Here is a 26,619-nt window from a genome sequence, read left to right as displayed (position 1 = left end):
TACTGCTTTAAAGAGTCACTGCTGCTGTCATCTCCAAGATAAGAACACAAAGACTGGTTTCTACATCACTATATGATGAGGGAGGTACGGCATGATTAGCTAAATATTGCTTTAGTCAAATAGCCTTAATTTCAAATTTCCATTTAATCTATTAAATGCAGCCAAAATGGTGCATATACAAGATCCTCTTCACATGTGAATGTGTTGTGGAATATTGCCATTGAAACCACCTCGAAATAACCATATGGTAATTTTCTAAATATCCCTGCTTCTTCAACTTATCACTTCCTCCCTCAAAGTGTCTATTATAGTATTCCTCATGCAATATGGCAGCCTGAGGGCGAATGGATAACCCGATATACAGTAGCTTTACTGAGGGAGCCAATTTAGCGCAGACAGACATCGTTTTTTGGGGTTAAAAGGGTCATATATTGTTATGGAAATGCCCTCACCACCGCACGCATGGGAAGAATTCTTAAGCACTGTCAGTTTATGTGAGTTGGTTTGGTTGTTTACAGTGAGATCTTAAGGTTTTCGGCCACAGATGAAGTTGTGTGTGTGTGTGTGTGTGTGTGTGTGTGTGTGTGTGTGTGTGTGTGTGTGTGTGTGTGTGTGTGTGTGTGTGTGTGTGTGTGTGTGTGTGTGGGTTGCAGAAGCATGTGGGAGCCCCCCCCTCAGAGAGTTAAACAAAATGTGACCCTGAGGTATTCTGGGAGTCTGTCATCAAGGCAGCATGAACATTTCAAGGTGTCTGAGCTGAACCGAGACATGGTGTCACATGAAAGATACGCTTTTACTACTAGCAAGTATGTTAGTCCACACTGGATATTTCATGTATCCCCTTGTCAAGTCTCCCAGATTCCTTTCCTGCTCATTCATGGTGTTGCAACATCCCGCCCTGAATCCCTCCCACCTCCACCGCAGCCTTTGAATCAAGGACATGGCACTTTATTCTCAGAAATCGTAGCGACGGGAAATGGGAAAAGCTGTTTGAATTTGGCAGAACTCCTCCTTCCTGACAGACACAGAAGAGAACAACACGGACAGGACTGACTGAGCACACATTTTAAAACTGTCAGAAGTTGCCTACCCGGTTGGGGTGGAAAAATTGCTTTCTCTCTCGGGATGTTCACATAAATAGGACTATGACAGTCAAATAAACACAAATAAATCACCCTAGATTAAGAGCAAATGGACCTCATCATATTTGACCTTTCTGTGAACCTTTACCATATCATTTGATACAAACCAGCCTCTTTATGAAAAAAAGGACTTGCTATATCCAGAATCTGTGTATATAATCAGCCTGAATGAATAACTCTCTATAGTCTAAACATGCCTGTAAGGAAACTGCACACGAAGCAGACTGTAGGGTGTAGAGCCACAGAAAAAACAACATACAAAAAAGAACGCAAAGCCTATCAAAGACACTATTAAGTAAAGAAAAACACTGCGATGTGTATCAGAGCCTACCTCTGAAGTTTCCCCTAAAATAACTTCACTCTGGTTTGCTCTCAGCGGCTTTGGGATAGGAGTGAAGAGAGTGATACTGCTGCCAACCTACCACAGTCCTATAAGCACATGGCTGACTGGTTCTTCAACATTTCTTTTTTGTGTTTCCCTCTAAATGCTGAGGGGAATAATGGCCTCGCTGAACTATCAGGCAGATAATAAAAAAAAAAAAAAAACGTAAAAAGACAGATTGGGGAGCAAGCACAAGGCCGAGAAGTAGGTGAGAAGCAAAGGAGGTGAGTCTAAACTGTTCAGCTCCCAAGGCTGTCATTACGATGATGCCTAACTATACATGCGTAGATCCAACAGAGTAAAGATGACCTCATTCTGGTCTGAACTAAACAGAGGCAAACCAGTGTCTAATTATTACCATCAGGAGGATTTTTCTTGCCTAAGCAGAGACAAAACAAACTGTGCACGACATCATCTTGGAGCAAGAAGTGACAAAGCTAGATCTGATTGCTTTAAACAATATTTCTTTCACTGACAGCTTTCCAACTGTTCTACAAGGAATAATAAATCTCTTTTACAAAACACTATTTCGAGTTAAAGCTAAATCTCCTCTTCAAAGTATCATAATCCAAGTTTGCCAAGAAAAGTGTTAGTGTGACCCCACCCTGACTCATTGGATCACATGGTCTGATCTACTGACCTCAGACTCCAGCCACTCCTTGGAGATTCTTACACAACCCCGCTTTCCCTTGAATCTCCCTGAGTCAATGTAGCTCACAAGGCAAGGAAGGAAAAAAGAAAGTAGAAGCAACTGTGCAACAAATGTGAAAGGCTCCGTTTAGGCGTAAAAAATCTGAATGACAGAAAGGAAATGGTGTCAAAGAGAGTTGAGACAGTTTCACAGTCTCAGATTCAAACAGATTCTCGCAGCACTTTCCCCTGCAGACACGGATTCACAAGTTCTGTGATCCATTTGAAAGACACCTATGCCTTGTGTCGCCATCCCTGAGGAGCATGGCAGCGGCATTTCTTATATTACTCGTCACACAGACTACGTTAACATACACACCGGGTTATTAAGAGAAACCAGGTTCAAGCAGGAAACAACCTGCAGCTAAACACTAAAAACTTATTTTATCTTTTTATCTCAGTTTCTTTTGTAGTTTTACTACCGCTTACTTCTCTCACGTTGATACTACCTGTCTGAAGTATATATTTGCAATAATTGCATGTGCTCTTATAAAACAATATTGGAAACCTGATTAAACGCATGCATTGCTTAGCAAACCCCCCCTCCAGCTCTCCTAAAAAGTGTCTGAATCTCTTATTGCCCTATGTGACCTCAAGCATTACTGCAGAAATCAGAGGGAATACTTAAATGCACAGAAATGCCTGATGACTGGCATGTCCCTTAATTTATGACTTTCACTTCAAGATGAGATAAACTGCCCTCATCTGAATGCAGTGTTCCTGTAAGCCAAAAGACGCATTGTCTGTCAGAAAGCGGGATAAAGGTTTGTCTTCAGGAGGCTGAGTGACACCGGGTCACAGTCATTCAAAAACAGACAAATGAAGACGAGCTGAGTTGCCAAGGAGTCTGCAAGAACAAACAGAGCTCAGAGCCACTTAAGTTAAACCCACAGCAGACTACATCTTTTATCTACAGCACCTCGATTTGGGACGGAAAAATGTATAGGTAAATGTTAATAACCATCCTTTTAAAACAATTTAAATTCTATGCATGGAACCAAACTTGAGAATACATGAAGTGAAACCTAAGAATGTCTACTTGTTAAGATTTAACACCTGTACCTCCAGCTCATCGACACACACAGGGTGTTAAAAACAAACATGAAGTTGTGAAAGAATACAGTAAAAAACATTTAGATTCTTATCCAGCGAAATAACATCAACACGCCAGACATACATCCAATGTAAAAATTAACCATCTTCAGTGACAAGAGGAATAAGAAGTTTTGCAACAGATGGTCTGGATGACAAAGAGTCCTGATCTCTAAAGGGATTGGCATTGTTCAGGACTACTGATCTAAACATGGCTACATCCAAACCACTACCTTTTTTAAAAAATGCATAATTTTGGTAGGTTTACACCTAGCATTCACAGTCAACTGCCAGTGGTGTGCAAAGCGTTGCTAACACTTACTGTCAGTAACAGTTCCACCCTGTCATCGGTGAAAGCAAAGAAATCCATGGTCTTATTTCACCATAGCCGTATCACCATTTCTGTGAATCGTTTGTAGGATTTGGATACACTGGATGGGAAACACAGATTCGTCCCCCTTATTTTGTGCTCTTCATATTGAGTTAATTGACAAGTATAAACGATTGATTTTGAAAGCATTCTCACTTCTTAGCACTTTTCTAACGCTTTCATGCAGTACTGGATTTGCTGTAGCGACCTAGAGAGGGTAAACAACTTCAACCTGAACATGCAGGACTGATCAATGAAATCTGGTGTATTTGGCTGAGCTCAGTCCCCTGTGACACATGATTGCTTATAAATCAACGGTGAAGTGGCAGCATTATGTGGCATGTGAAAGCTCTGTAAGGAGACAAAGTCCCATGACTAATCTCTCAGGAGATTCAAAAGCATCCCCAAAGAGCCAATACGCTTAATTGCTACTTTTAAAAAACGGCATTGAATTCTCTGAATAAAAAGAACATGGTCCTGTATAATCTAATCTATCACATTCACAGAATTTCAGTCTCACAAGTAAACAGAAGTACAAAATCATTTTTGAATTTACTAAAAAACATTCACAACAGCAACAATATGTTTTTATAGCAAGAGACTGAATTGCATAATTACTTCTAAAATCCCCCACTACACACTGCTGGGTTAAACACATGGTTAGGAAGACCTGACCAAGGTCCTGACAAGTAATTTCTTTCTGAGCTGGTTTCGGAGTGTGGGTAAAACTAATATACAAATGGTTCTCTTGATACGGCATGTCCCTGATTAAACTTAACCTCTGCTTACTTCTCTTCTCTAAGTATCAGCATACTGTTACCTCTTAGTAGGTGCCACACGTGGAAAACTCTTCTAAGGAGGATGTCAGATTCTGTGTAAAAACAAAAAGTTATTATTAGATCCCTCGATGTTTGACTTTCTGCTGCTCTCTACAGCTGAAAATGCTCTGCTCATATTGACACACCCAACGGCAAAGGAATGTCTCCTTTCCTAAGCTAAAACAGAGTTTCACACAGACACACACACACAATCCCTCTATCAATCATTACCCTGAATAGGCAGAGAACGATGTTGTCTCCTTTAAACAGACACATACTTGTCCTCCATTTGACATAGGATAAAGCAAGGTAAGATGTATGGAGTGAAGACAATAGACTGACACCAATCCCTCCAACTTCTCAACAAAGTGGACTTGAGAAGAAATCATTCAGAGGCTGCACCCAATGCCTGCCTCACACCTTCAACCTTACCCCGACAAATGTTGCAATAACCTGCGGCCAATCTGAGCATGTGTATCCACGGGGCATGGCTCGCCTCGCCGCAAAAGGCAGGAAACGCAGTCATTGAACAGTGTACACACAAACCTGCCACACACCAATGCCACACACCACATCCAAACTCTCTAAGCTGCACTTTATCTCGCCAGATATGTTGACTCAAAGAGGGCAAGGGGAAGACGACTGCAGACCGAATAATCCATGTTTGCACTGTGCAGCAGTACAAACACATGGCCAACTTTGCGAGAACAACTTCCCATAGTGATCATTCACCCTCAAAATAATTTCCTCACGACAATACCTAAGCTAATGGGGAGCGGAGAGGATCATCAGCTGTTCCCACCATGGCATCACCAGTAATGTGTTGTGACAGAACTGGACATAAATTATTCCGATTGGATGTAAATCCCTTAAATGGAATCAGGGTTTGTGCAAGACAGACGAGCTTTATCCTGTCACACATTGTTGGACGAATACATTTAACACGCTAATGCTTTTCTGCATACAGTTACAATGCAAACACAACAAAATACCACAGCAATCTCCCCAGGAGGAATTGTAGCATAATACTATGTATACAAGTCAATACAAAAACTCATTCCTTGTGCGACAGATGCAACACCAGACAAACGTAACAGGAGATTTCATGCACTAAACTAATCGTCAACGCTGAATAAAAATAATTGGATCGTGGCTTGGGAGGTTTATTTTCTAACCTAATTAAATCATCTAATCATTCAGTTAAAAATGTGTTTAACCCGTTCTGCAGGTTTTATCACCACTCCACGCTCCATTGGCCGTGTCAATCCTTTTCTCACTGCCGAGCACATCATATGCTTATCAAACGATCATGTTTAAATTTTATGCCATGCGTGATTCTGCTGGAGACTATCCGGATGACAAAAAGTGAAAAGGGGAAATTTGCATTACATGTGTCCAGCTATTAGAAGTGTCCTGGTTCTCACAGTATAAAAGTGTCCCTGAGGTGAATAGCTGAGCTCACTTAACACTTTTTATTGGGACTGATTACAGCAGAGAGGAACTAACCCCAGAAAACTAATCAATCGCAATCCTATTGATTGTATGAGACCAGCTTAGTTGAGTGCTTTTTCATAAAAATGACAATGTTGTAGGTGACAAAGTGGAAGATAAAGAAATAATGGCTTCTTTATTTATTGCCATACATACAACTCAGCAGGGAGCTGTGGGCTTCTTCTCCATTTCATTTTGTTGTTCTGTAGAGTTGGACAGTCTGGTCAGAGTGTTACAAGCCTGTATGGAGTTGAATTGAATTAAGTGTACTTTTTTATTTAGTTTAGCACCTATCCTTACAAATATCAGTCTTGAAGAGCCAAAAGGAGGATTACCCCTGTAACAGCCAAGATGGGTCACAGCTTGTCCTTCGATGAATGTCAGGGGGGGCATTAGAAGCAAGGTGTGCTAGCATCCACACCAATATCTCCAGTTTGGTATTTGGATACTTGACTTTGGTCTGACTTTGGTTTTAGAAGGCTTTATAAAAGTTGTTGATTTAATGAACTTGTCTGTCCTGTCTGTCCTGTGCTCTGCATAGTGTAACTGCAGAGGTGCTGAGACACATACAGGGTGAAAAAGAAAGCAGAGGAGAGAAATGAAACCGTAAATGACAGTGTAACGCTGCAGAGACTCGCACACTGATATGAACTCAAACATGTGTACATAAACTACATAAATAAAATGAATGGAATATTTTGTTTGGCCTGAGGCAATGGTTGGGGAAACAATGTGTTGTGTTTGCAAGCTGGCAACCGTGTAAAAAAAGGGACGCTTATATCCACTTCAGTTCACGGTTGATGGTGAACTGAGATTAATTCTAGGTACCAAACACAACAATAGAGAATATCTTGAGTTTTTAATCCCCCTAGGTTTATATGTTCACTTCAATTAAGAATAATTTGAAGGGGGTGGAAAATTAATCTTTGACAGTGACGAGTGCCGTTTTCAGGAAATCATACTGGCTTTTCTGCCTCAGGATGTAAACATAATCAGTTTATACTGACACAAAGCGTCTTTTCTTTTCATAATGATTAACAAGATTCCTGCTATGCAGCTGTATGCTTTGGTCTTCTCAAGCTTTGCTTCAATAGTTCTTCAGGGTATTGAACAAATTGATAGAAGAAAAACAAGAATAAAATACTAAAATTTAAAGACTGAATTCCTCTGTGCTGTAACACTGGCTTCTCAACTTTGGTGAAGTAAAACCAAACACACGAAACAAAACTCTGAAGTCTTATGACACCAGCTTAAATACTAAGATGGATGTGCAGAGGCCTGGTCGTGTAATTCCTGATGGCTGATTTGCATCTGGACATCCGACTTAGTTCTCAGAGGGGGCAGACAGGGGGCATAGAAAAATGTCAAACAATGTAAGTACTTCCACTGATAACTGCACCAAAAAAGATTTAGACAGAAGCATTGGGATTGACGTTGATGTATTGCAATGATAAGGGTGTATGTAATTACTCAATAACTTTCCTCAAAATGAGAAAATATGCAGCAATGAATTTTTATGTAAATATTCTTTGCTTTCGGTGAGAAATGTCTTTATAGCAAGCAAATCCTTAAAATATCCTTCAAGTTATATGCCTACAATGCCTGACATACATCTGATGTCAGTTCATCTGAGGACACCTCATTACCTGATGCCATTTGTGTCTTTATGTTGACAAGAGTGCTAATTTAGCTAATCTAATAGATCACAATTGAAATGCCCGATCTTAATTAAATACATCGAACAGCTCAGCTCACTGAAATAACACTTCTTTAGGCCACCTCTAGCTCTGGCTAGCAGGTTGGAAAGTGATCCTTGAAAGTCCTAAGAAAAAAACATGATCTATACATTTGTACACCTCAGACTGGACAAGTCTGTTATTTACAATTTTACATAAAAATTGTCTTCTCCTGGAAATGAAGAATGAAGAATAAAATTAAAATGTACATGAATAAAGGATGAACAGATTTGTTTTGGATATTCATTGTATTGCAATATCAATGCGATGGGTAGTAAAAATGTGACATCAGATGTTTCATACAGGATAACAAATACACCGAAGAGCTTTTATTGCTGTCGTGAACCATTTTTTACAGCGCAGCATTCAATGATATCACATAACTATTGAACTCAAGCCTCCAGGCACAGAGCCGGACTCCGAAGCAATTTTGATATATAGGCTGCATGGGGGGCATTGCAATTTTCAGGTTCATCGTGTGACGCAGATTGACCCAAAACAATCAGTGGAAAAGATGAAAGGGTGGATACATTTTTCTAATTAGTTTGGTCCTAAAACATTTTGAAAGTTTGGAAGAGTATTTTTTTCCAATTCACGAGTGCAGGGAGCGATTCAGAGATTCAGTCAGGTCAGCCAGCACAAGACTCGGACACATGATCTCAGCAGCTTGGACAGAGAAGGACTCTAGTGTGCAAACAATATGAACCCAAAAACACGGTCAAGCACAAGGAAGTCTGGTTTCTTTTAGGTGCATGTATCCAATGAGAAATGTTCATAGGAATAAATGGGGCACCATAAACATCCAGCTCTACTTAATACATCTATGCTTGAATTAAATCTAAAACTGATGTCCCTGTTATTAAAGATGTTAAAATGTTCATCTGAATAAAGAAATAAAATAAATCTTTCAGTGACTACTCCATTTAACAAAACACTTGAATTAAGTAAGGCGTTGAAGTTTACAGCCAAGGACTGTTACTTTGCATTAAAGAAATCAACCATAAGATTTCAATTATAAAGTGACTTTTAAATAGTTTTGCCCTAAAATTGTGATGAAAGAAAAATAATTAATCTTCAATATCAAGTACAATAACATGCATGACAAGTCAGTGTAAACCATGGAAAGTTATACTGGAATATGTAAAATCAGTTCCTTTGCCTTTAGAACCAGGACACAATGCACTGAAACATGCGGGGAGACACAGGGATTTTGTTACTTAAAGTTAGAAGTACTTAAAGTAAATGTCAGGTCAGGCAACCATCCCCAGCTGGCCTTTTGGAACAATGATTTTTGTTCAGCTGGATATATGTGATATCCAAGCTTTTTTAATGCGTTGGCGCAGTTCATCAGAAATTCCTGGGGCTTACTCGAATATCTCTGACTGCAAAGTCGCTGCATACTGAGGGAAATGCAGGTTTTCTGAGATGGCACCATATGGATTATCAATCATAGGGAGATTTAATTGAAAAAAATAAATCATAACCCACAAGTTAGTAAAATAAATTCCCCTTAGTTGTACCCTGTAATGATTAATGGAGGAGTTGTCTGACTTTGCAGCTCTGCAGAGGTACATATAGTTTTATTTGAGGCATTTTATAGAATTTATATCCGTAAGGTGCTACAAGGGCCATCGTGTTCATCATATCCAGAGTTACTTCGGCAATTTTTTTTATGTATGACATATCAAAACACAATTTCTCATCCCGGTAACCACCAAACTGTGTGTAAGTCATGCTTTTTTTAGCATTTCTGGATTTAATTTAGCTACAACAGGAAACCTCAAATGATGTGTGCACACCTGGGAATGAACATCCACCCAAAAATAAGAGGGATGACATCGTTCAGGATTACTGATGCATGCAGGGGAGAGAGAGCACTTCAGGAACCAGAAAAACACTGTTGCTCTGAAACAATCTCTTTAACAGGCTGGATGGGTTTGTGAGCTGGACGCAAAACAGCCAAGGTCACACAAAACAGCCAAGGTCACACTTCAGCCAAAAACACTATGAACCTTACAGAAAAAATTTTGGCAATGGCAATTTTGGGATATTTTTTCTTCTTTGAGTAAAGCTTGTAACAAAAAGAGCAGAAAGAAGAAAACTTCTACTTCGAGTTGTATCTTATTGGTTTGAGTTCTATCAACCTGTACACCATTGCCTTAAAGCCACAGGTTTGTCAGCTTTGATGTTACCACTATATTAAGTTACTCTGACAAAGAAAGAAGAGACAGTATACGGTCTGACACCACAATCTGCATATGCCTCACAACTCCACAAACAAAAGCTTAGGATCTATAAAATGCCATTTCAAGTGCTGCATGAAATGGGTGAGGCAGACAAAGCCCACAGTCTCAGTTTCCTCGTGTGGGAACAGGCGTAGCAGCAGCAGCACTCGTTCTCACTAGAATGTAACCCGACATTGGGGGAGATCCCTTCACCTTCTGACTAAATACAGCCACCAAGTGCACTCGCATACCATGCTGGGGATGACACCTGATCCCACAAACAAGCAGTTTGAGCTTTTAAAAAGTCTAAACTAAGAAGCACACGTGTTTATGTTTAGAGTGGTGTGTGCTGAAATGGTAAGTCAATTAAGAAATCTGTCAATTGACTGAAAACTAAATCACTCAGAGAAAGAACTAATTGAATCGTTAAAAAAGCTGAAAACAATTAGTAGTTCCACAATGTCTACCAGGAGGGTTTGTTTTGGTCCTTTGTATTTTGCTGCACTCATCCAAAACCAAACGCATATAAAGATTGTCCTCTTTCAGACCAAAATTAGCTAGTATATGCAGGATATATTTTTAAACGCCCCCGCCCGTGAGTCATGTTCGACGCAAAAAGTGGCATGCATCTTGCATAACGAAGAAAAAATAACGGTTGCACATTGTGCACAAACGTTCATGGCTATTTACATGCCGATGATCAATGTGCGTCGCGCCAGAAAAGGTGCAGCATCAACATCTAGACGGCCAAGATGAAGAAGAAATTAGTGCATTCATCTCTGTGTCATGTTTCCATCACAGCCGGTCTGAACCGATAAAAACCGTTGTCTTCTACCGAGTCATTTGACCGAATGTCGATTGTTTCTTTTTCAGTTGCAGACAAAAGCCAGATGTTAGTGGGTGTTAGTGTTTTTTTTGACTAGTTGAGAATATTACATATTTATATGACTGTAGAGGCTTTAGTATTGTTTATTTATTTTTGTAATGTACTCCCCTGGGATGAACTCCTGTAGCACTCTTTAACCATCAGCAGAGAGAGAGAGATTTTGCCTGGGGTGATAATGTGAGTACTTTCAAATATTCAACCAGGTATTATGTGCCCTGTGGAGAAAAATCTGCAGCCAAGTATGGCTAAATTGATGTAAAGGTTTTAGGAATTAACCTGCAGGAAGACTTCAGTAGTAAGGCAAAGTAGTGTGAAGCAAAAGGACAGTGGAAAAGTTCTGCCCCACACTGCTGCTGCTGTCCACAGAGCAGACACTGACGAGGGGCAGTCTCTCTGACTCAGCATATCGGGTCCATGGAGGGCTATTTTACTGGACAAAAATCTATTGTGCGCCTAATCTCTAAAAGCGCTGACATGCTTTGTGTTCTGTATTATCTTTAGCTGTCCAGGATCCAGCCAAAGCATGAAATCTGGGGCTCTTTCAGGAATCTATCTACATATCCAGTTAGATCAACAACCCGCCAGCAGCCGCACATGTCAAGGCTTATTCACACATGCCACCACAAGACTGAATGCACTGTATTTGTGACATGTGGTTCTTCGATTTTTTTATATGATAAGATAGCACATCTAATATAGGAATTTTCTGGGCAATTATAACTTGAAACTTTTCGAATAAATGCAGTGCTTGTTGCTTCTTTTTGAAAATCTCTGGAGAGATATGACTAGACAGATATAAAGTTCATAATGGAAATTCTCTGCCCTATTATGTGTGGTTTGTTGTCAAGGGGAGGCAGCCGAGTAAGATCAGCTCTCTTCAGACCACACCATGCAAATGTAAGATGGAAAAAAAGCAATGTGATGGGAAAAAAAATTCCTCTCCAAAGCTTAAATATAACCTTTTCTTTTGGTTGATTTTCAACTGCAAACTATTATTACCAGCCCACATTGGAGACACAGTTGAGGGGACTTCCAAGAAATAAAAAAAAAACCACGATATCTTTTGAATACCTACCATTTTAAAACAAATCTGCATCATTGTGTGTAATGCAAAGTATGTGTATTACATGGTCATGTCCTTGTATGTATGAACAGTTGATGGCTCTGTATCTATGTACGTTAGGAAAACAGCAACATCATAAAAGACAGACTCAAGGGCTGGTAAATTAAACACATAAGGCTGACGGCCATTCTGTAAAAGCTTGACTATTAAGAGCACCTGACTGACTGAAGTGTACACAAGGGATGCTGGCCTTCTCTTGATTGGCTGAATGAAGAGGCTGATACTTCAGCACTTCACTTACAAACATATGCACAGACACAAGGAAAATATCCAAACATGCAGGCTGCGAGGCAGAGACTGGAAATTCTTTCCCTTTTGGAGGAGGGGGGTTGATACTTCTTGATCGTAGCAGAAAAAAGTAAATCTGACATGCAACATAAGGCTGAGGGCTTAAGCCTTGATGTTAGGCCAGAATTAGGGAGTGAAAATAATACGGAGAAGAAAGGCCCGCCAAAGGGCGCTAAACTATTCAACCGTTGTCAGTTCCCATTAAAGGAACTCACCGTGAAGACGGGGTCGAACAATGACACCAGCACACAAAAGGTATTTAGTAATAGTGGCTGTGTTTTTTTCCCCCTCTGTGGGAGAGGTTGTTCTTCCTGCAAACAATACTTTTTTAATCCACTGCATCACCTGCATAATCGATACAGAAAGTTTCCCAAACATGCATCACTGCCCAGTATGGAAGGAGTGACACACACCAAGGAGCAGGACAAATGAAACTGACAACTGGTTGGCTGCATGTCCTCCCTGCTAAAGCTGCTCGCCTTGTGCCCAACAGCCTCACTGCTTTAGGTGCAGACATAAACTACTGAAGCCAACACACACACACACACACACACACACACAGACACACAAACAAGAGGGCGAGTTTGACTCTTCAAACCAACATCACGCTGTTGTTTCAATTCACCAGCAAACCAACCTCAGCGGCTGTCAGCTGTGCAGCACTGTGTGTGTGTGTGTGTGTATCTAGTGCAGTAATGTGAATCACGAGGGGAGCTACCCAGAGATTCCTCTTGGGTGGGTGTGTGTGTGTGTGTGTGTGTGTGTGTGTGTGTGTGTGTGTGTGTGTGTGTGTGTGTGTGTGTTAGACTGAGTGAGTGTGACAAAGAGTTCACGTATGATCTCATTTGCCATATGCACTCCCACTGTTAATTGTCTGAAAACAAAATTATCTTGCAATATGGTCACAATCGGTGACGAGGGCGGAAGCCTTTCCACGTCTGCATGGCAACAGCATCTTTTTTTTCATGCATCAAGTATGAGACTTGACCTTTGGTGAGAATTCATCCCAACAAAATGAATGTCTGCTTATTCAATCTCCTGGGTTTTCCCTGCCTCGGTTGTAATCGTGTACTTAAAACACAGCAAACAGGAGGATGCAAGTTAACTGGTAAACCCCTCTATTCTGCATCATATTCCTCTTGCAATGGCATCTCAGTCACAGTTCAAATAGACAAGCACTGGGTTGTGAAACTATATATTGTGCATTTCAAATCACTTCCCGATCCAGAGTGAGGAGGGACATGTGTGCTCCCCGATGCTATAAATTCTAAATGACAGGGTTTGCATCTGAGACGAGCAGCAACCCAATCAACCACACTTAATGAATGCAGCATTAAAATGCATTAGCTCAGGTAATGTGAGCATTTCTCTCGCAGCCTGCGGGGCAATAATAAAAAGGTGAGTCCTCCGTGTCCTCAAAAAATAAAATAAAAAGAAGTAAGTAGTTTCTGCACAACACAAAGCAACGAGAGTCACGGTTCACGTTAAAAAAGGAAAAAGAAACACACGCCTAATGCAGAATAGGGTCATTAAATATGGCGTAGTTTGTGCGTGAGGGTAAAGGTAAGTTTATCTCTGCGGGCGAGGAGTGTCTGGGTCTCGGCGAGCTCGCATTCCAGAGATTCCCGCACTGTAAAGCTCACCTGGCTTTTCCCCTTCGCAACTTGGAACCACACGAGAGAGAGAGAGAGAGAGAGAGAGAGAGAGAGAGAGAGAGAAAAGGGGCCAGTTTTGTGTGTTTAACGTGGTTTTTGTAGCAGCGAACAGTTTCAGGACGCAACACGCGTAGTTTTCATCCCGACGCTTTTCGGCGGAGGTCCCTCAGAAAGGTGTGGGTCGTCGGCGAGGAACCCGGTCACAAGAACGAGATTAGCGGAGCATTAGATTCTCCCCCCGCTGGGAAGGAAAAGCCAAAAGAAGAAGCTCGCGGTGCCGCCACTTTCTTTTCGCCCTGAATCCAAGAGTTTCTGAGTTCCAGGAACAGTCCTGCGTTCATTCCCCCCCCCACACCTCCTCTTCCTCAGTTACTCTGCAGTTAGTGAAGCAGCAGGAGAAAAAGGACGTTAAATACCTTAGGAGGGCTGTGGTAGCGCGGGCCGGGCTGCGGGGAACATCGGAACAGGTAACTTCACCGGTAAAGTCCCGCTGGTTAGTCCCATGCATGTGGAAGAGTGGAACTCGCCTCCATAGCGGAGGAGGAAGAGGAGGAGAAGGAGAAGAAGAGGAAGAACGCGACCCCTCCGCTGCTTCTCCGGCGGCTCGGTCCCAGCCAGGCTGTGCGCGAGCGGTGCATGACGTCACTGGGAATGTGGGGAAACACTCCCGATTGGCTGCGACGGGAGCCCGGGGGCGTTCCCGGCGAGGTTCGGATTGTTGAATCAACCAATGGGGGAGGAGGAGATAGTTTCCTTGGTTACAAATTTGGTCAACACTGCAGAGGATAGCACAAGGTAAGCTAGGCTCTAAAGCTAAATGCTAATATAACTCGGCTAACATACTTTAAACTGGTCGCATGTGTCACTTTAGGTTATATTACATTCGCTCTGTGCATACTGTATCTGTTTCTGTTCACTGTGCTTTTTGTATTTCCATGTGTCTGATTTCTAAAGTGTGGAATGTGGAGGATTTATTGACCAGTATGGAGGCATGTTAGGTTTTTTCTGTTGTTTTATTATGTCTGAAGATAGGTCACTAATGTCTTCAATAGTATTGGATTCGGCTGCTACACCGTTTACCCCTGAAACTCCAAAAGTGTTTTGTGGACTCAAACACTTTACCCACCCCTCCATCCGGCACAGGGGTGAGTAGATAATGACAATCTTTTCATTTCTGGGTGAACTATCCCTTTTAGCTGAAGGAATAACACTTGTTTGTGAGTTACTTTTTAACTCCACCCAAGCTTTATATGAAATAAACCTTCAAATGATTCATTAAGCAAATAATTCTTTGTTGTCAGTTTGCTTTAATGTCAGTGTCAGTGGTCATATATTCCTTTGATGTCTTAGACTGTTGAGAAAGATTTATACGATCTGAAGAGAAACAAGATTGTTTTTGACCTGAACAGATCTACTAGTCTGTATGCAGTGATAGTGATAGCACCACCTTCTGCCAAAAGGAGGTAAGCCTCGTTTTACAACTTAAATTCGATTTTCATAAAATTTTCACCGTGTGGTCGACACTTGATGGCGTGGACCGTAATGCGTGATTAGTGGGCGTGGTCCAGTGCCGCGTGAGGGACGCAGGAAGTGACGCGTTTATCCTTCCTGCGGTGCACAAAACACAGAATTTCGCCTGGTTCCCGACCACCCTCCCCCAGGTCCAGAGTTCGCAAGTGCTTGGGCCCGCACAGTGCTGCTTCGCAGCCCTAGTTTTGCTTTGCTAACTGACAAGATAATAAAACAATTTCATCAATGTTAATGGCTAACTTACCTTAAATTAGGCCTGTAAACATTATTTTTCGATTATCAGGCTGATATTTTATGAATTAACCAACTGATATTGTTTTGGGTAAAACGGCTTTTACCATTTCATGAAGCTTACGCTTGAGATCAGATCAAAATAGATACGATAAAATAAGATTAGACAAGATTTATTGATCCCAGGTCAGGTAATGTGATTATTTCTCTAACAGCAGGGCAATAATACAAAAAAAAGAAATACAGAATATATGTAAATGATAAACACCTTTCACTACAGTTGGTTTGAATGGTAGTAAAGGGAAAGAGGTTATTATCCCAGATGACAAGTATTCTATACTATTATACTATATATACTATTATTATTTCAACTTAGCATTGGCTGAAACTATAAATGTACAATCAAAATTGTTGCATAATGTTGTTATTTGACCAGGTAAGCAATTCTTTGATCAGTAGGTTCAGCAGGTTTGATGGTACATTTGCCTCTTTCATATTAAAACTAGAAGACAATGTTAAGGTTGCTATTATATCCTGAATCCAAGCAATATTTTGCGTTTGGTACTAATCTTGCACCGTGATTAAAAAAAACTCTTAATGTCTCCCGAAGACACGAGCAGAGAAATACCAATTATCTTCAGTGGCTGCAGAACAGAGCGTCAGTTTTCATTTCATTTTCATAGATTAAATCCATTCCTGCACACTTCACATCAACCCCCGTCACACATAGCCAGAATTTTTCAAAGCTTAATCCAAAACAAAGACATAGAGACGTTCCGGCGGCATATCTGATCACATTGGGTGCACCATGTGTCCCCCGCCCAATCCCTAAGACTTGTGAGAGTTGATTGATATTCTTGCAATGTCATGCAGACCTTGATGGCAAAGTTTGGTTTTTGATGTGCTTTATTACTTTTCCTGTAGACCCTATAGTCTCCTGTTAATCATTTGAATGACCCTGCTAAAGTCAGGTACCTGTGGAGGTGAAATCAGTTTTTGCATGTCTGCCATATTTCACATGCATTGATTCCTTTTTTAGTTTGCAGTTTGGATCTAAATAGAGCACTACTGTGATGAGTGGAAGGGATCTACATCCATTCATCTCAACCTACAGAGCAGATGATGTGGGTAAGTAAGTGTGACATGGGCCCTAAACATTGCTGACTTGTGACAGTGTCCCTCTTATCTGTTGAACAGATTTGACCCGAAGTCCTTGTGTTAAATTCACCAGGTGCTGTCAAGTCTTTGATGCTTTAGACTGAGACTGCATTGCTCATGTTTATTCACCTGCCTCTTTGAGCCCCAGCTGAACTACTCAAAAAAAAAACTGCCTGACACAGATAGTTTGCTCCCTGACCCCCCCCCCCCCCCCTTCTCTTGCCTTACAATGACCCTTTAAGCAGTCATTTCTGAATTACCCATACAATCCATTAGCACCCAGCTGATGCTGTTCCTCTGCCTTCACCTCTATTTCTTTTTTTTTTTGCTGAAGTCAGCATAAAGACTTTACTTCAGACATCAAAAGTGATGAGACTTTCAGCAATTCCAATGATCCTAATTCAGCCGTATCATTTGCTTTCATCCGTGCAGAAAAAGTGACACCGCGGATGAAAAATGGTCTTGGCAGCTCAAAGTACAATCCAGCTGACTATAAAAGACTGCAAGCTATTGTTGATGCCAAACGCCAGGAGTCTGATGTAATTGGACAGAAGGTAAATTTTGATCTTTGTCAGTGTCCTGTCTGTGCTGTGCTAGGCAACCCTATTATAAAATCAATTCCTGTTACATTTGATGCCAACACGATTCAGGAGCAAACAAAGACGAATATGCAACAACACTATGATAGAAATGATTTTCCAGATGTTAAACAGTCCCCATTACCCACCACAAGAATAGCGTGAACTGACAAAGGCCTGATTTTAATGTGAGTGGAGTGTAGTTGTTAACAGTTGCACTGCTTTCTATTTGTCTACCTTGCTCTACTCTTTCCTGCACACCAAACAATGTAAAGGGATTTAATTTCATACAAATCAGGCATTGCATAACCTTTATAGTTAGTCCAACATGAAACAGTAATGTTATTGCCAGACACAATATCGTAATCAGTTTCATGAATATTCATTTGGTTGTGTATAAAACTGTTTGAAGTTCATCATCAACTGACTCCGAGCAGAGCAAAAAGTTAATAGTAGGGGCAATAGAGATTAGGCTGTTCGACCTGCGGTGTTTTAATTGGTACACTGTGGCAGAAGCCTTTTAGTATCATTATGTTGCCTGTGGCTCCTTACAACCCTGCTCTCTGCATAACCTAGATAAGACGGGCTGTTTACATTCAGTCACCCTGCTGAAAGGCAAGCTTTCTGAGCATCTCCCGTTGGTGATGTGATACAGAGAAAATAAATGACCGTGAGTCGCCTGAAGCATGGGATCATTTTTGCTCTCCAGGAAGAGACTGGCAGCATTAGTTGATGCTAAAACCTTAAAAAAACATCTCTTGATAAGATGTTCTTAGCAGCACTGTTCAAGATTGTAAAAAAAAAACACTAAATGTTTACACTGAAATAAGTATCTACATTGCACTAGAGTAAACATCATTTAGCAATGAAAATTAAACAATTAGAAAAGGAGATACAACATAGATAATATTGTTTTATATAAAATAGGACAAGATATAGATGAGCGCAATATTGCAACATTGTTTTCTATTTACTCTACATATTTAGCAACAGTAATATTTCTGCATCTTTGCTGAAGCACCTTGGCCTAATTAGAAAATATGAAAGTATGTAATTGAAACACCAAAATCCCACAGGAGAGTATAATTAAATAGCTACCTTGTTCATCCCTTTTTTTTCATGCACATACACATAGAGATTATTTCTGTTTCAAGTTCTGCGTACAAGGTGACTTATAAAACAGCAAAATACAAACAACAATTCATACACATTGATCTTTCACAACTGCTGCAAAGTTTTCTAATTTTCAAATGGAACAAGAGATTTAAAGTTTTTCTGTCATTGCATGTGTAAGTAACATCATATTTAAAGGCCACCCACACTGTTTTTTTCACTTTTTTTGCCTGATTAGATCGCCTCTCAAGCGTGTCAACACTGTGCTTGATTGACATCTCTGACCCTCCTGTTTACAGTTTTTGTTATCGAACTGAGTTATTACACAGCCGATGCAAATTAAGATTCCCCTACTCTGCCTGGAAGAAGCACGGAATTACATCAGTTTGGCCTATTTCTCTCAGAACAGCACTTCTCTCTGTACTGTACGGTAGATTCCAATAACTATAAAATGGACGTCACCCTCGGGGGAAATGTCCACCACAATACATTCCAACTTTCTTTGCAAGAACAGCAGCAGCAACTTGACATTTACATAGACAGTCATCGCACAAATCAATATCCTAACTCCTAGGAAATAGATTGTACCAATGTGATAGTTTTGTGAGAATTTATTTTGTGCAATTATCTGAGCCAGCGGCCTGTGTATAAAAACACTGATAGAATACTATGAGCATGCAAGCAGGGCCTTGTTCTTCAATGATGAAAAAGAAAAACAGTGATAATAGATTGAGACTAAGAGCCCCCCCCCCTCACTTCATGTAGAAACAGTAATACTATGCTATAACAGTAATACTGTTACAGTTGAATTGTCTGACTCACAGACACAATGATGCTAATAAAGACTGAAGCACATGCCAGTAATGTATCCCTAGTGTGCAAAGAGGGAGGAAACAACCATTTCAGCTATAAGAAAACTATAATGTTCTACCATCTCTGCAAAGTTATGATTTAGTCACTTTAATTGTTGTTGTTCTTTAAGAATATTATAAAGTGATTCAGATAATTGATGCACTCAAGCATTTCAGATGTGGTTTTGTTCAGGTAAAGTTAATTGTAGGTGAAAATAAATGTCATGGCTGAAGTGCATTTAAAAGAAAAATCCCCCCAGTGGTTTGTATGTTTTCAGTGCTTACTTAAATTCGGGGAAACTGTTTATTCCTGCTGTGCATTAAACCTTGTCTTTATAGGTCCAGAAAATTCAGTGTGCAGCCAAGGCAACCAAGGAGAGTTCAATTTTACGGCAGCACAGACAGGTGTGGAGCAGCGAGTGCCCCAGGCTGCAAAAGGCTGAGTAAGACCCCCCTATTACTCCCTGTCATTATCTGCTGCAGTTTTCTGAATCTGCTATTACAGCCTGCAACCGCTCCATTTAAGCCCCATTGAGCCCAGACAGAAACCTCCTTGAGAAAAATAGGGTCTAAAAATTGGGGACAAATGTCATCCTGAAGAAAAAAATTGTCATTGAGAAAAAATGAAGAGAAGGAAGATTTACATGTAAGCCTTTTTCCTACAGTGATGACATTGAATTAGGGGAGAGAAACTGATAAGTGGGGGTTATAGCTGTGTGGAGACAGAGGGTTGGACTGAACCGAGGAACACTCTTCCTCTGCATGCTGAGGCACAAGTGTGAGACTGGGGCCTCAGTGGTGTCATGCCTTGTGAAGTGAGAAGGGCAGCATTAGCTCTGGGGTGCAGCTTGTTTGGCTGCGTAATGACTGTGTCTGAGCCACCCAAGGTTAATGATGTACACAAGTGTGAGCCTCAGTAATGAGCCCAGTCATAAAGATGTGCCACTGCTTTCAGTTCTCTACACATACGTCTTGTTAAACTACCTTGGGTTTCAAGAGCCACCTTGTAAAATGGGGAAACAGGCGACTGTATCTCTATGGTTACTATTCCTTTATACGCAATCATGTTGGTTATTAAGATGTAAGCAATTATTATAGCTCCCTCCATAGGCCTATTAGTGCAATGTTGCCCACAGTAACATCATTTATCTACAGTTTTTCTTAGAAAATATAACCAGTCTGAGATTTTGTGTGCGTCATAGTCAAGCCACTTCCACGCCTGCTAAACAATTACTAGCAGTACCTGTAGGTATTAAGTATCATTCTTGTACCATAACAGCAATGTCAAATGTATTATATTGAATTGTTCCATTCTACATAAAGAGTATTTGTTTTTACTTTTGGTTCTTTAAGTGTATTTCAATGCTACTACTTGCGTACTTAAATTTAGAATGCATACTTGTAGTGTACTTCTTCCACCGCTGGTTGATTGACGTCATTAAGGAGAATGCTAGGTCAACTTAACACTGCATTATTAGTTTAATTATTGATGGTGATCAGGTAGGGACCAAAGATTGACGTTTGGCCACGTCAGGCAACCGACTTAAGCAAAAATATGTCCAAAAATCCACTGTACAATATTACTGTTGCAGATAGACACAGCAACTAGTGTTTGCAGCACTTGGCAGCTGAAGAGATATATTAAAGATATATCTAGTAATATCTTCTTCAGGAGTTGGTAAAAGAAACACGACTTAGCACAACGCACAAATGTGTCCAATTCCCAGGACGACCAGGTGCTATTACGTTGCTGTCTTCATGTATTCTCTAATATTGTGAGTTATTAGCTTGGGTTGTATTGACTTTCTCTTGTCTTGACTTTCTCTTGTCCCATGAAACAGGGAGAAGGCTGAGAATGACCTTCATGATTTTCTGGAGCAGATCAGACCCTCTAGTACAACAGACACTGCCATCTTCTCCCTAAAGGATTATGGTGACAACATCAACAGTATTCAAACAGTAACTGTTTATCAGCACCAGTCTCTGTTGTCTATGAGTACTGTACTAATATGCGTCCTTGTGTGTTTTGGGGATTAAGAGCTTTTCCTTGAGAGGGAGCGGGAGGCATTCAGGACAGCCACAGTGGAGCCTGTTCACCAGCTCCGGGAAGACCTGCTCTTCAGACTGGATGAAGTGCAACATCAGCAGCTGACTGTCCAGCCTTCAAACTGGGAACAAGTAATACAACAGGTATCTGTGTAAAATGAAATCAAGACATCATTCAATGTCCACTGTTATAAACCAGAGTAACATTGATAGAGACAACCTTTAACAGAGCTTAGTTGGTAGAAAGCAAGCAGAACGGGAGATTTTTAAATGTATCTTAGCTTTTAAGAATACTATAATGCATTTAGAAATTCATGACCTCATTTGTTAGCAAACCATTAGGCGATATTTTTATCGTATTCATACACACAAAGTTTGGACAAAGAACCTTAGCTGTGCTCACGCTCTGCAGGTGTCAAACCAAATCATTTTGTCCAGCACATCCAGTAGAAATTTCAATGAAACCACTCCCCTGCTTGTTCGCACAATAATCACAGCTTGCACACAGTGTTGTATTCACTGTCCGTGAATCTCCCGTTTGTTAGATAAGTCACAAATTCTGCCTCTGACTCTCAGAAGCTTTTCGCAAGCTTGAGAGATGAATGGTGAGATTAGGGAGTAAGCAGGGGTCTTTAAAGACTGACCATACTGGGAATGAAGCGTCTGCCAGCCATTTTGTCTCCTCTCTGTTGCTCGCTCATGCTTGTTTCTTTCCCATGACCCCCTCTGCTTTTGCTGGCCCACAACAATCCGACTGATTGCATTGGCACAATAGTAAAAACCCAGACACACACACACACATTTCTTTTTTCCTTTTTTTTTGTTCTTATTGCACCGTTTTGCTTCACTTTGAGTGACAACAAATCAGCGTGGGACCCTTTCCTGGTGCTACATACTTAAACTTTCATCCCTGGATGTTATAAAAGAAAACGTAAGAATCTGATGGAGACTGATTTTAAGTTAAACTCTACTTTACAAATAGGAGTCAAAAGACTGAACAGATGACTCTTCTCTTTCTCTGTCTTTTTCGCCTTCTTTCTGTGTTTACTGAAATTAATGTATTCTCTCTAAAAGATAAGACATAAACCGAGACACAAGACAACAAGACAAACAAATTTAACATCACTTTGAAATAAGCAGCTTCAGGTCATTTCAGCAGCTTTAGGTGTTAACTATTTATATTTATCTAAATTGAATTTGGTTTTTGCAACAACCAGCTGTTTTTTTGGAACAAGAGAATCACCTCAGAGAATTGAATCTGAGGTGATACCAAGGTATTTGAAAAACACTTGTAGCTTCTCACTTAAAACATGCAATACATACTTTACATAGACATAGATATTTTTCCAACAATTTGTGTATGTTTATACATAATCTGCATCTTCTGCATACATCCGGACATCAACTCCAACAAATGATGAAGGCAGATCATTTTGTATGTTGTATTTACAAAGAAGAGAGGACCTAGAACAGAGCCCTGAGGCACTATTTGATCCTTGCACGTTGCTTGTTGATGTTAAGTGGTACCTCTATATTGCCTGTAGGTGCGAATATGAGGATGAAAGGTTGTGTTTCTCTGTATGTCCACCCTGTGATCCTGGGTGTAACCTGCCTCTTGTCCAAAGTCAGGGGGCATTGGCTCCAGCCTCCATGTGACCCTCAGAGGACAAGCGGTATTGCTAATGGATGGACAGAGGTTTTCTTACTGAAATATCTATTATCTTTGGAAATAACCAGACTACGTAGTAATACTGAATCACTCTGATGATAGATGTTTCTGAATCTGCATATGTGCGTTAACAGGAGAGGCTGAGTTCAACGAGTACTGTTGATTTAAGCCGAGAGAGCACATCAAAGTGGTTTTATCTTTTAACTCTGCTCTGTGTATTTTTGCAGTGGCAGATTTGTTAAAGCAGCTAGAATTTCATTAGAGTCTTTATTAAAACATTAATATGGAGTCCATTCTTGCCAGTTTCATTTCCCTGGCTTGTATGGAGTAAAATTATGTGAGTTTCATTTGTTTTTTTTAGCCTGTATTTTAGACACATCTTTATGGTTTTATCTTTGAATCACCAGATTGAATTTGTGAAAGACCAACAAGAGGACATTACTGCAAAACTTCATTCAGATTATGTAGCACTGGAGGACCAGATTCAATGCCTTGGATTAGAGGTAAGGTTCTCGCTGCTAACTCTAAGTATACTGCTTCTGTTTCAGCAGTTTCAATAAAAAGTGATACCTTATCTCAAAGATGATCGTATTGTCCGCTGCAGAAATATCTTACTAGTTCTTCAGATACTCTGGTGGACATGGAGAGTATTCCAGAGGAAGTTTTGAATTCAGACTGCCCTTACCCAGAGCTGAAGGACTCCCTGATCCAGGTCTTCCTCTCCATGTCAGAAAGATATCAGAGCAGATTGCACAGCCTTCAAGAGCAGCTGCAAGGAACAGACAGGTAAGCCTGAAGACTACAAATGTACAGCTTTGTTGCTTTTCATAACTCCAAGTGCTTACACATTGAATAAATGAGCTAATTGTTTGAATGTTGATTTTTGCAAGTAGAAAAGAAGTGAATGAGGACAATCCATCCTTTATCTTACTTTGTCTTGATAAAAAATAGGCTTTTATTTTCAGTCTTTCATTTTGATAAATACACACATAGGCAGATGTGAAAATGAAAGATTCAAAACTCAGAGGCAGTCACTTCAATCCCCAGAAGCAGGCTCTTGAACAAAGTCAAGTCTTCCTCGCCAGCAGTTTGATTATATCATTGTTTAAAGGCTACTTCACAATCAGATATTTAGTTCCATATGGCCGCTATACAGCTCTGTTTGCTTCTATGAATATTATGTAAATTATCATAATTTACTTTTGTAAATAAAGTGAAGTGAAGTGAAATGAAAGAAGGCGAACACAGTGTCGTAGTGTTATTTATTTTGCTTTATGATTGTGTTATTTCTGGGTTGTAATCTGTTCCAGGTTCTGTGGCTGGTCTCCGCATGACCATCTACGCTACCAGTTCACATTGCTGCAGTACACTCATGGCTTACCCAACCACAGAGCGCTCTGCATGGACATACTGCAAAGACTCTTCCCGGAGAAAAGTAGACGAGAGCTGGTCAGTACAAGGGCAAAGTGTTTTGAAGCAAAGGATAATGATTTAGTTCTTTATTAAATAGAAAAATGCTCTTGGTTTGAATCCCGATTTGGCCAAGGTCTTTCTCTGAGTTTGCATGTTCTCCCCATGATTGCATTGAGAGAATGTTTTTTTCTCTTATGTGTTGGCCCTGTTCTACGCTGGTGACTGTGTAATCCACCAGGTATCTGCAACAGATAGACAGACGTGAACACACATCAATCGGCCTTGGCCTGGAACATATATGCTTACACCATGTTGTTAACAGTTTAGAGTACATTAACAGAGTACATTAACAGAGTACACACACACACACACACACACACACACAAGTGATGTCAGTTTCTAAAGAATTTAAAGAATTCATTGGTTGATGAACAAGGAAAGGACAATAGTTGATTGTTGCCGCCGTACTTTGACTCTCCATCCAACACTCGCTTTAGAACAATCTCACATGGAAGCTACTTAGTGCACAGTCTGGTCTGATGGCCACTGAGCACATGAGCATTAAGGGCTTTGCTAAAGAGCTAGATTTATCCTGTGGGACACTTTCACACCCTGTATATTGATACACACAAACCCACAGACACCACTTCCCACCCTATAGCAGCTCTTCGGTGTGTGAGTCCCAGACTCCCTGATCAATATAGTACCCTGAACCCGAGCACAGACTGACACACAGATAAGCTTGGACAATGATCTGCCCAACACGCTGCAGGAAGTGCCATGTCACCCACTGTGGACTATTCGCTCACCCCGCAGCCTCGCATTGCCATGACGACCGCCAGCCTCTCACTCCTGTCGTCACCCACACCCAGAGACACCGTCCTTATATCAGTTCCAGCTGGGTGCTGCATTTAGAGCTGTGATCTTTTAGTGCAGGAGGGAGGCTGCCAGGAGGAGAGAGGTGTTTCTCAACAGTCTTTACTTCCCCAGAAACCGACCAAGAGATGATGTGCTGACTCTATTTAATTAACCTATTAGTCATTATTGAGACGGCTTGTGTGCAGTGAATAATCAGTTGCAGAGAGTTGCAGCTTGGTTTGCTGAAACCCCACTAATTAAGTGCATAAATGCTATTCTGCTATCACTGCTCGGAAAAAAAATCACCGGCGTTTTGCATTTTCTCTATCTGAATTCCAAATTAAGTAAACAAGTATGACAGTGATTAGTATCCAGTACGCTCAGATGCTTGTCCCCTCCTTGAAATGAGCTCTATGCAGGGAAATATTTGGCTCCATTTGATATAGAGTGAAAACATGGGTTCTGTCTGGCAGTAGTCTGCGTACAGCACATATTCCCCTGGCATTTTCTATGGGGGTGAAATAATTCCCATTACTCTTGTCAACACATAGGTTTAAATTCTATAGAACTTCAATTCCAAAATCATTTCCGTGGAGTAAATGTCATTGCTCTAAACTTTTTTTATGATGGCTGTTCCTGTTTGAACTGTACCTGCGCTGTAGTTCCATCTATGTGCAATCATTTCAGGATGATAGCATCGTTTTTCCATTGGTTTATCTCAAGCTGCTTCGTTTCATAGCCAGATAGCAGGTGTGACATATTACCACAGTTAAAGGCTTGCAGTGTAACAATGTAAGAGCCTTGGTTATAAATCAGCTCCTATGCTCCTCTCGAAGCATTGCAGGAGCCACAGGTGTGAATATTTTTTCCTATTCTTTGGGGAAAGATTGAGAAGAATCATTTGAGAGGGAGCCATTCTTTTAAAAGTTTCACTTTATGCTTTGTGAAAATATTGCTTCTGTGAAATTTTCATTTCAGTTTCTTTCTCTGATCTTGCAGAGGAAAATATTAAATGGGCGGCATTTATATAGCTCTTTTCCAGTTTTAGCGACAAAGTCACATTCACCCATTCATTGATACAGTACCAATATGCTATATACTGCTGTATATAGAGCATATTTTTTGTCACACATTCACTTTCACACTATAAAGTAATAGCCATCATGGCGAATTTAGAGTTCAGTGTCTTTGGCGAGGACACTTCTGCATGTATACTGGAGGAGCTGGGGATTGAACTACCCACTGTCAAGTTAGTGGAGGACCCGCTCTACCTC

General features: G+C 40.6%; 2 protein-coding genes across 9 annotated transcripts in view; one reads left to right on the top strand and one right to left on the bottom strand.

Moving 5' to 3' along the window:
* Positions 1-14,511, bottom strand: part of pkp4 (plakophilin 4) — a 76,824-nt gene extending 62,313 nt beyond the window's left edge. For 2 of the 5 annotated variants that reach the window (XM_034573848.1, XM_034573847.1), the window contains exon 1: positions 14,315-14,489. The gene's annotated coding sequence lies outside the window, so the exon portion shown is untranslated. Of the gene's footprint in view, positions 1-4,496; positions 4,633-14,314 lie in introns of those variants that run through there. The other 3 variants (XM_034573849.1, XM_034573845.1, XM_034573846.1) reach the window with 3 other exon arrangements.
* Positions 14,512-14,580: 69 nt separating this feature from the next.
* Positions 14,581-26,619, top strand: part of LOC117754716 (coiled-coil domain-containing protein 148-like) — a 28,038-nt gene continuing 15,999 nt past the window's right edge. The window contains exons 1-9 of one of the 4 annotated variants that reach the window (XM_034573853.1): positions 14,581-14,693; positions 16,706-16,787; positions 17,250-17,371; positions 19,699-19,802; positions 21,201-21,292; positions 21,398-21,549; positions 23,482-23,577; positions 23,679-23,860; positions 24,385-24,523. In XM_034573853.1, coding sequence (XP_034429744.1) covers positions 16,733-16,787; positions 17,250-17,371; positions 19,699-19,802; positions 21,201-21,292; positions 21,398-21,549; positions 23,482-23,577; positions 23,679-23,860; positions 24,385-24,523 — 942 coding nt within the window. In that variant the 5' untranslated portion in view covers positions 14,581-14,693; positions 16,706-16,732. Of the gene's footprint in view, positions 14,694-15,022; positions 15,044-16,705; positions 16,788-17,249; positions 17,372-19,698; positions 19,803-21,200; positions 21,308-21,397; positions 21,550-23,481; positions 23,578-23,678; positions 23,861-24,384; positions 24,524-26,619 lie in introns of those variants that run through there. The other 3 variants (XM_034573850.1, XM_034573851.1, XM_034573854.1) reach the window with 3 other exon arrangements.

The sequence above is a fragment of the Hippoglossus hippoglossus genome, chromosome 21 (genome assembly GCF_009819705.1).
Source record: "Hippoglossus hippoglossus isolate fHipHip1 chromosome 21, fHipHip1.pri, whole genome shotgun sequence".
NCBI classification, from domain to species: Eukaryota; Metazoa; Chordata; class Actinopteri; order Pleuronectiformes; family Pleuronectidae; genus Hippoglossus; species Hippoglossus hippoglossus.
Note: the sequence above shows the minus strand (reverse complement) of the source record. Positions and strands in the feature narration are given on the sequence as shown.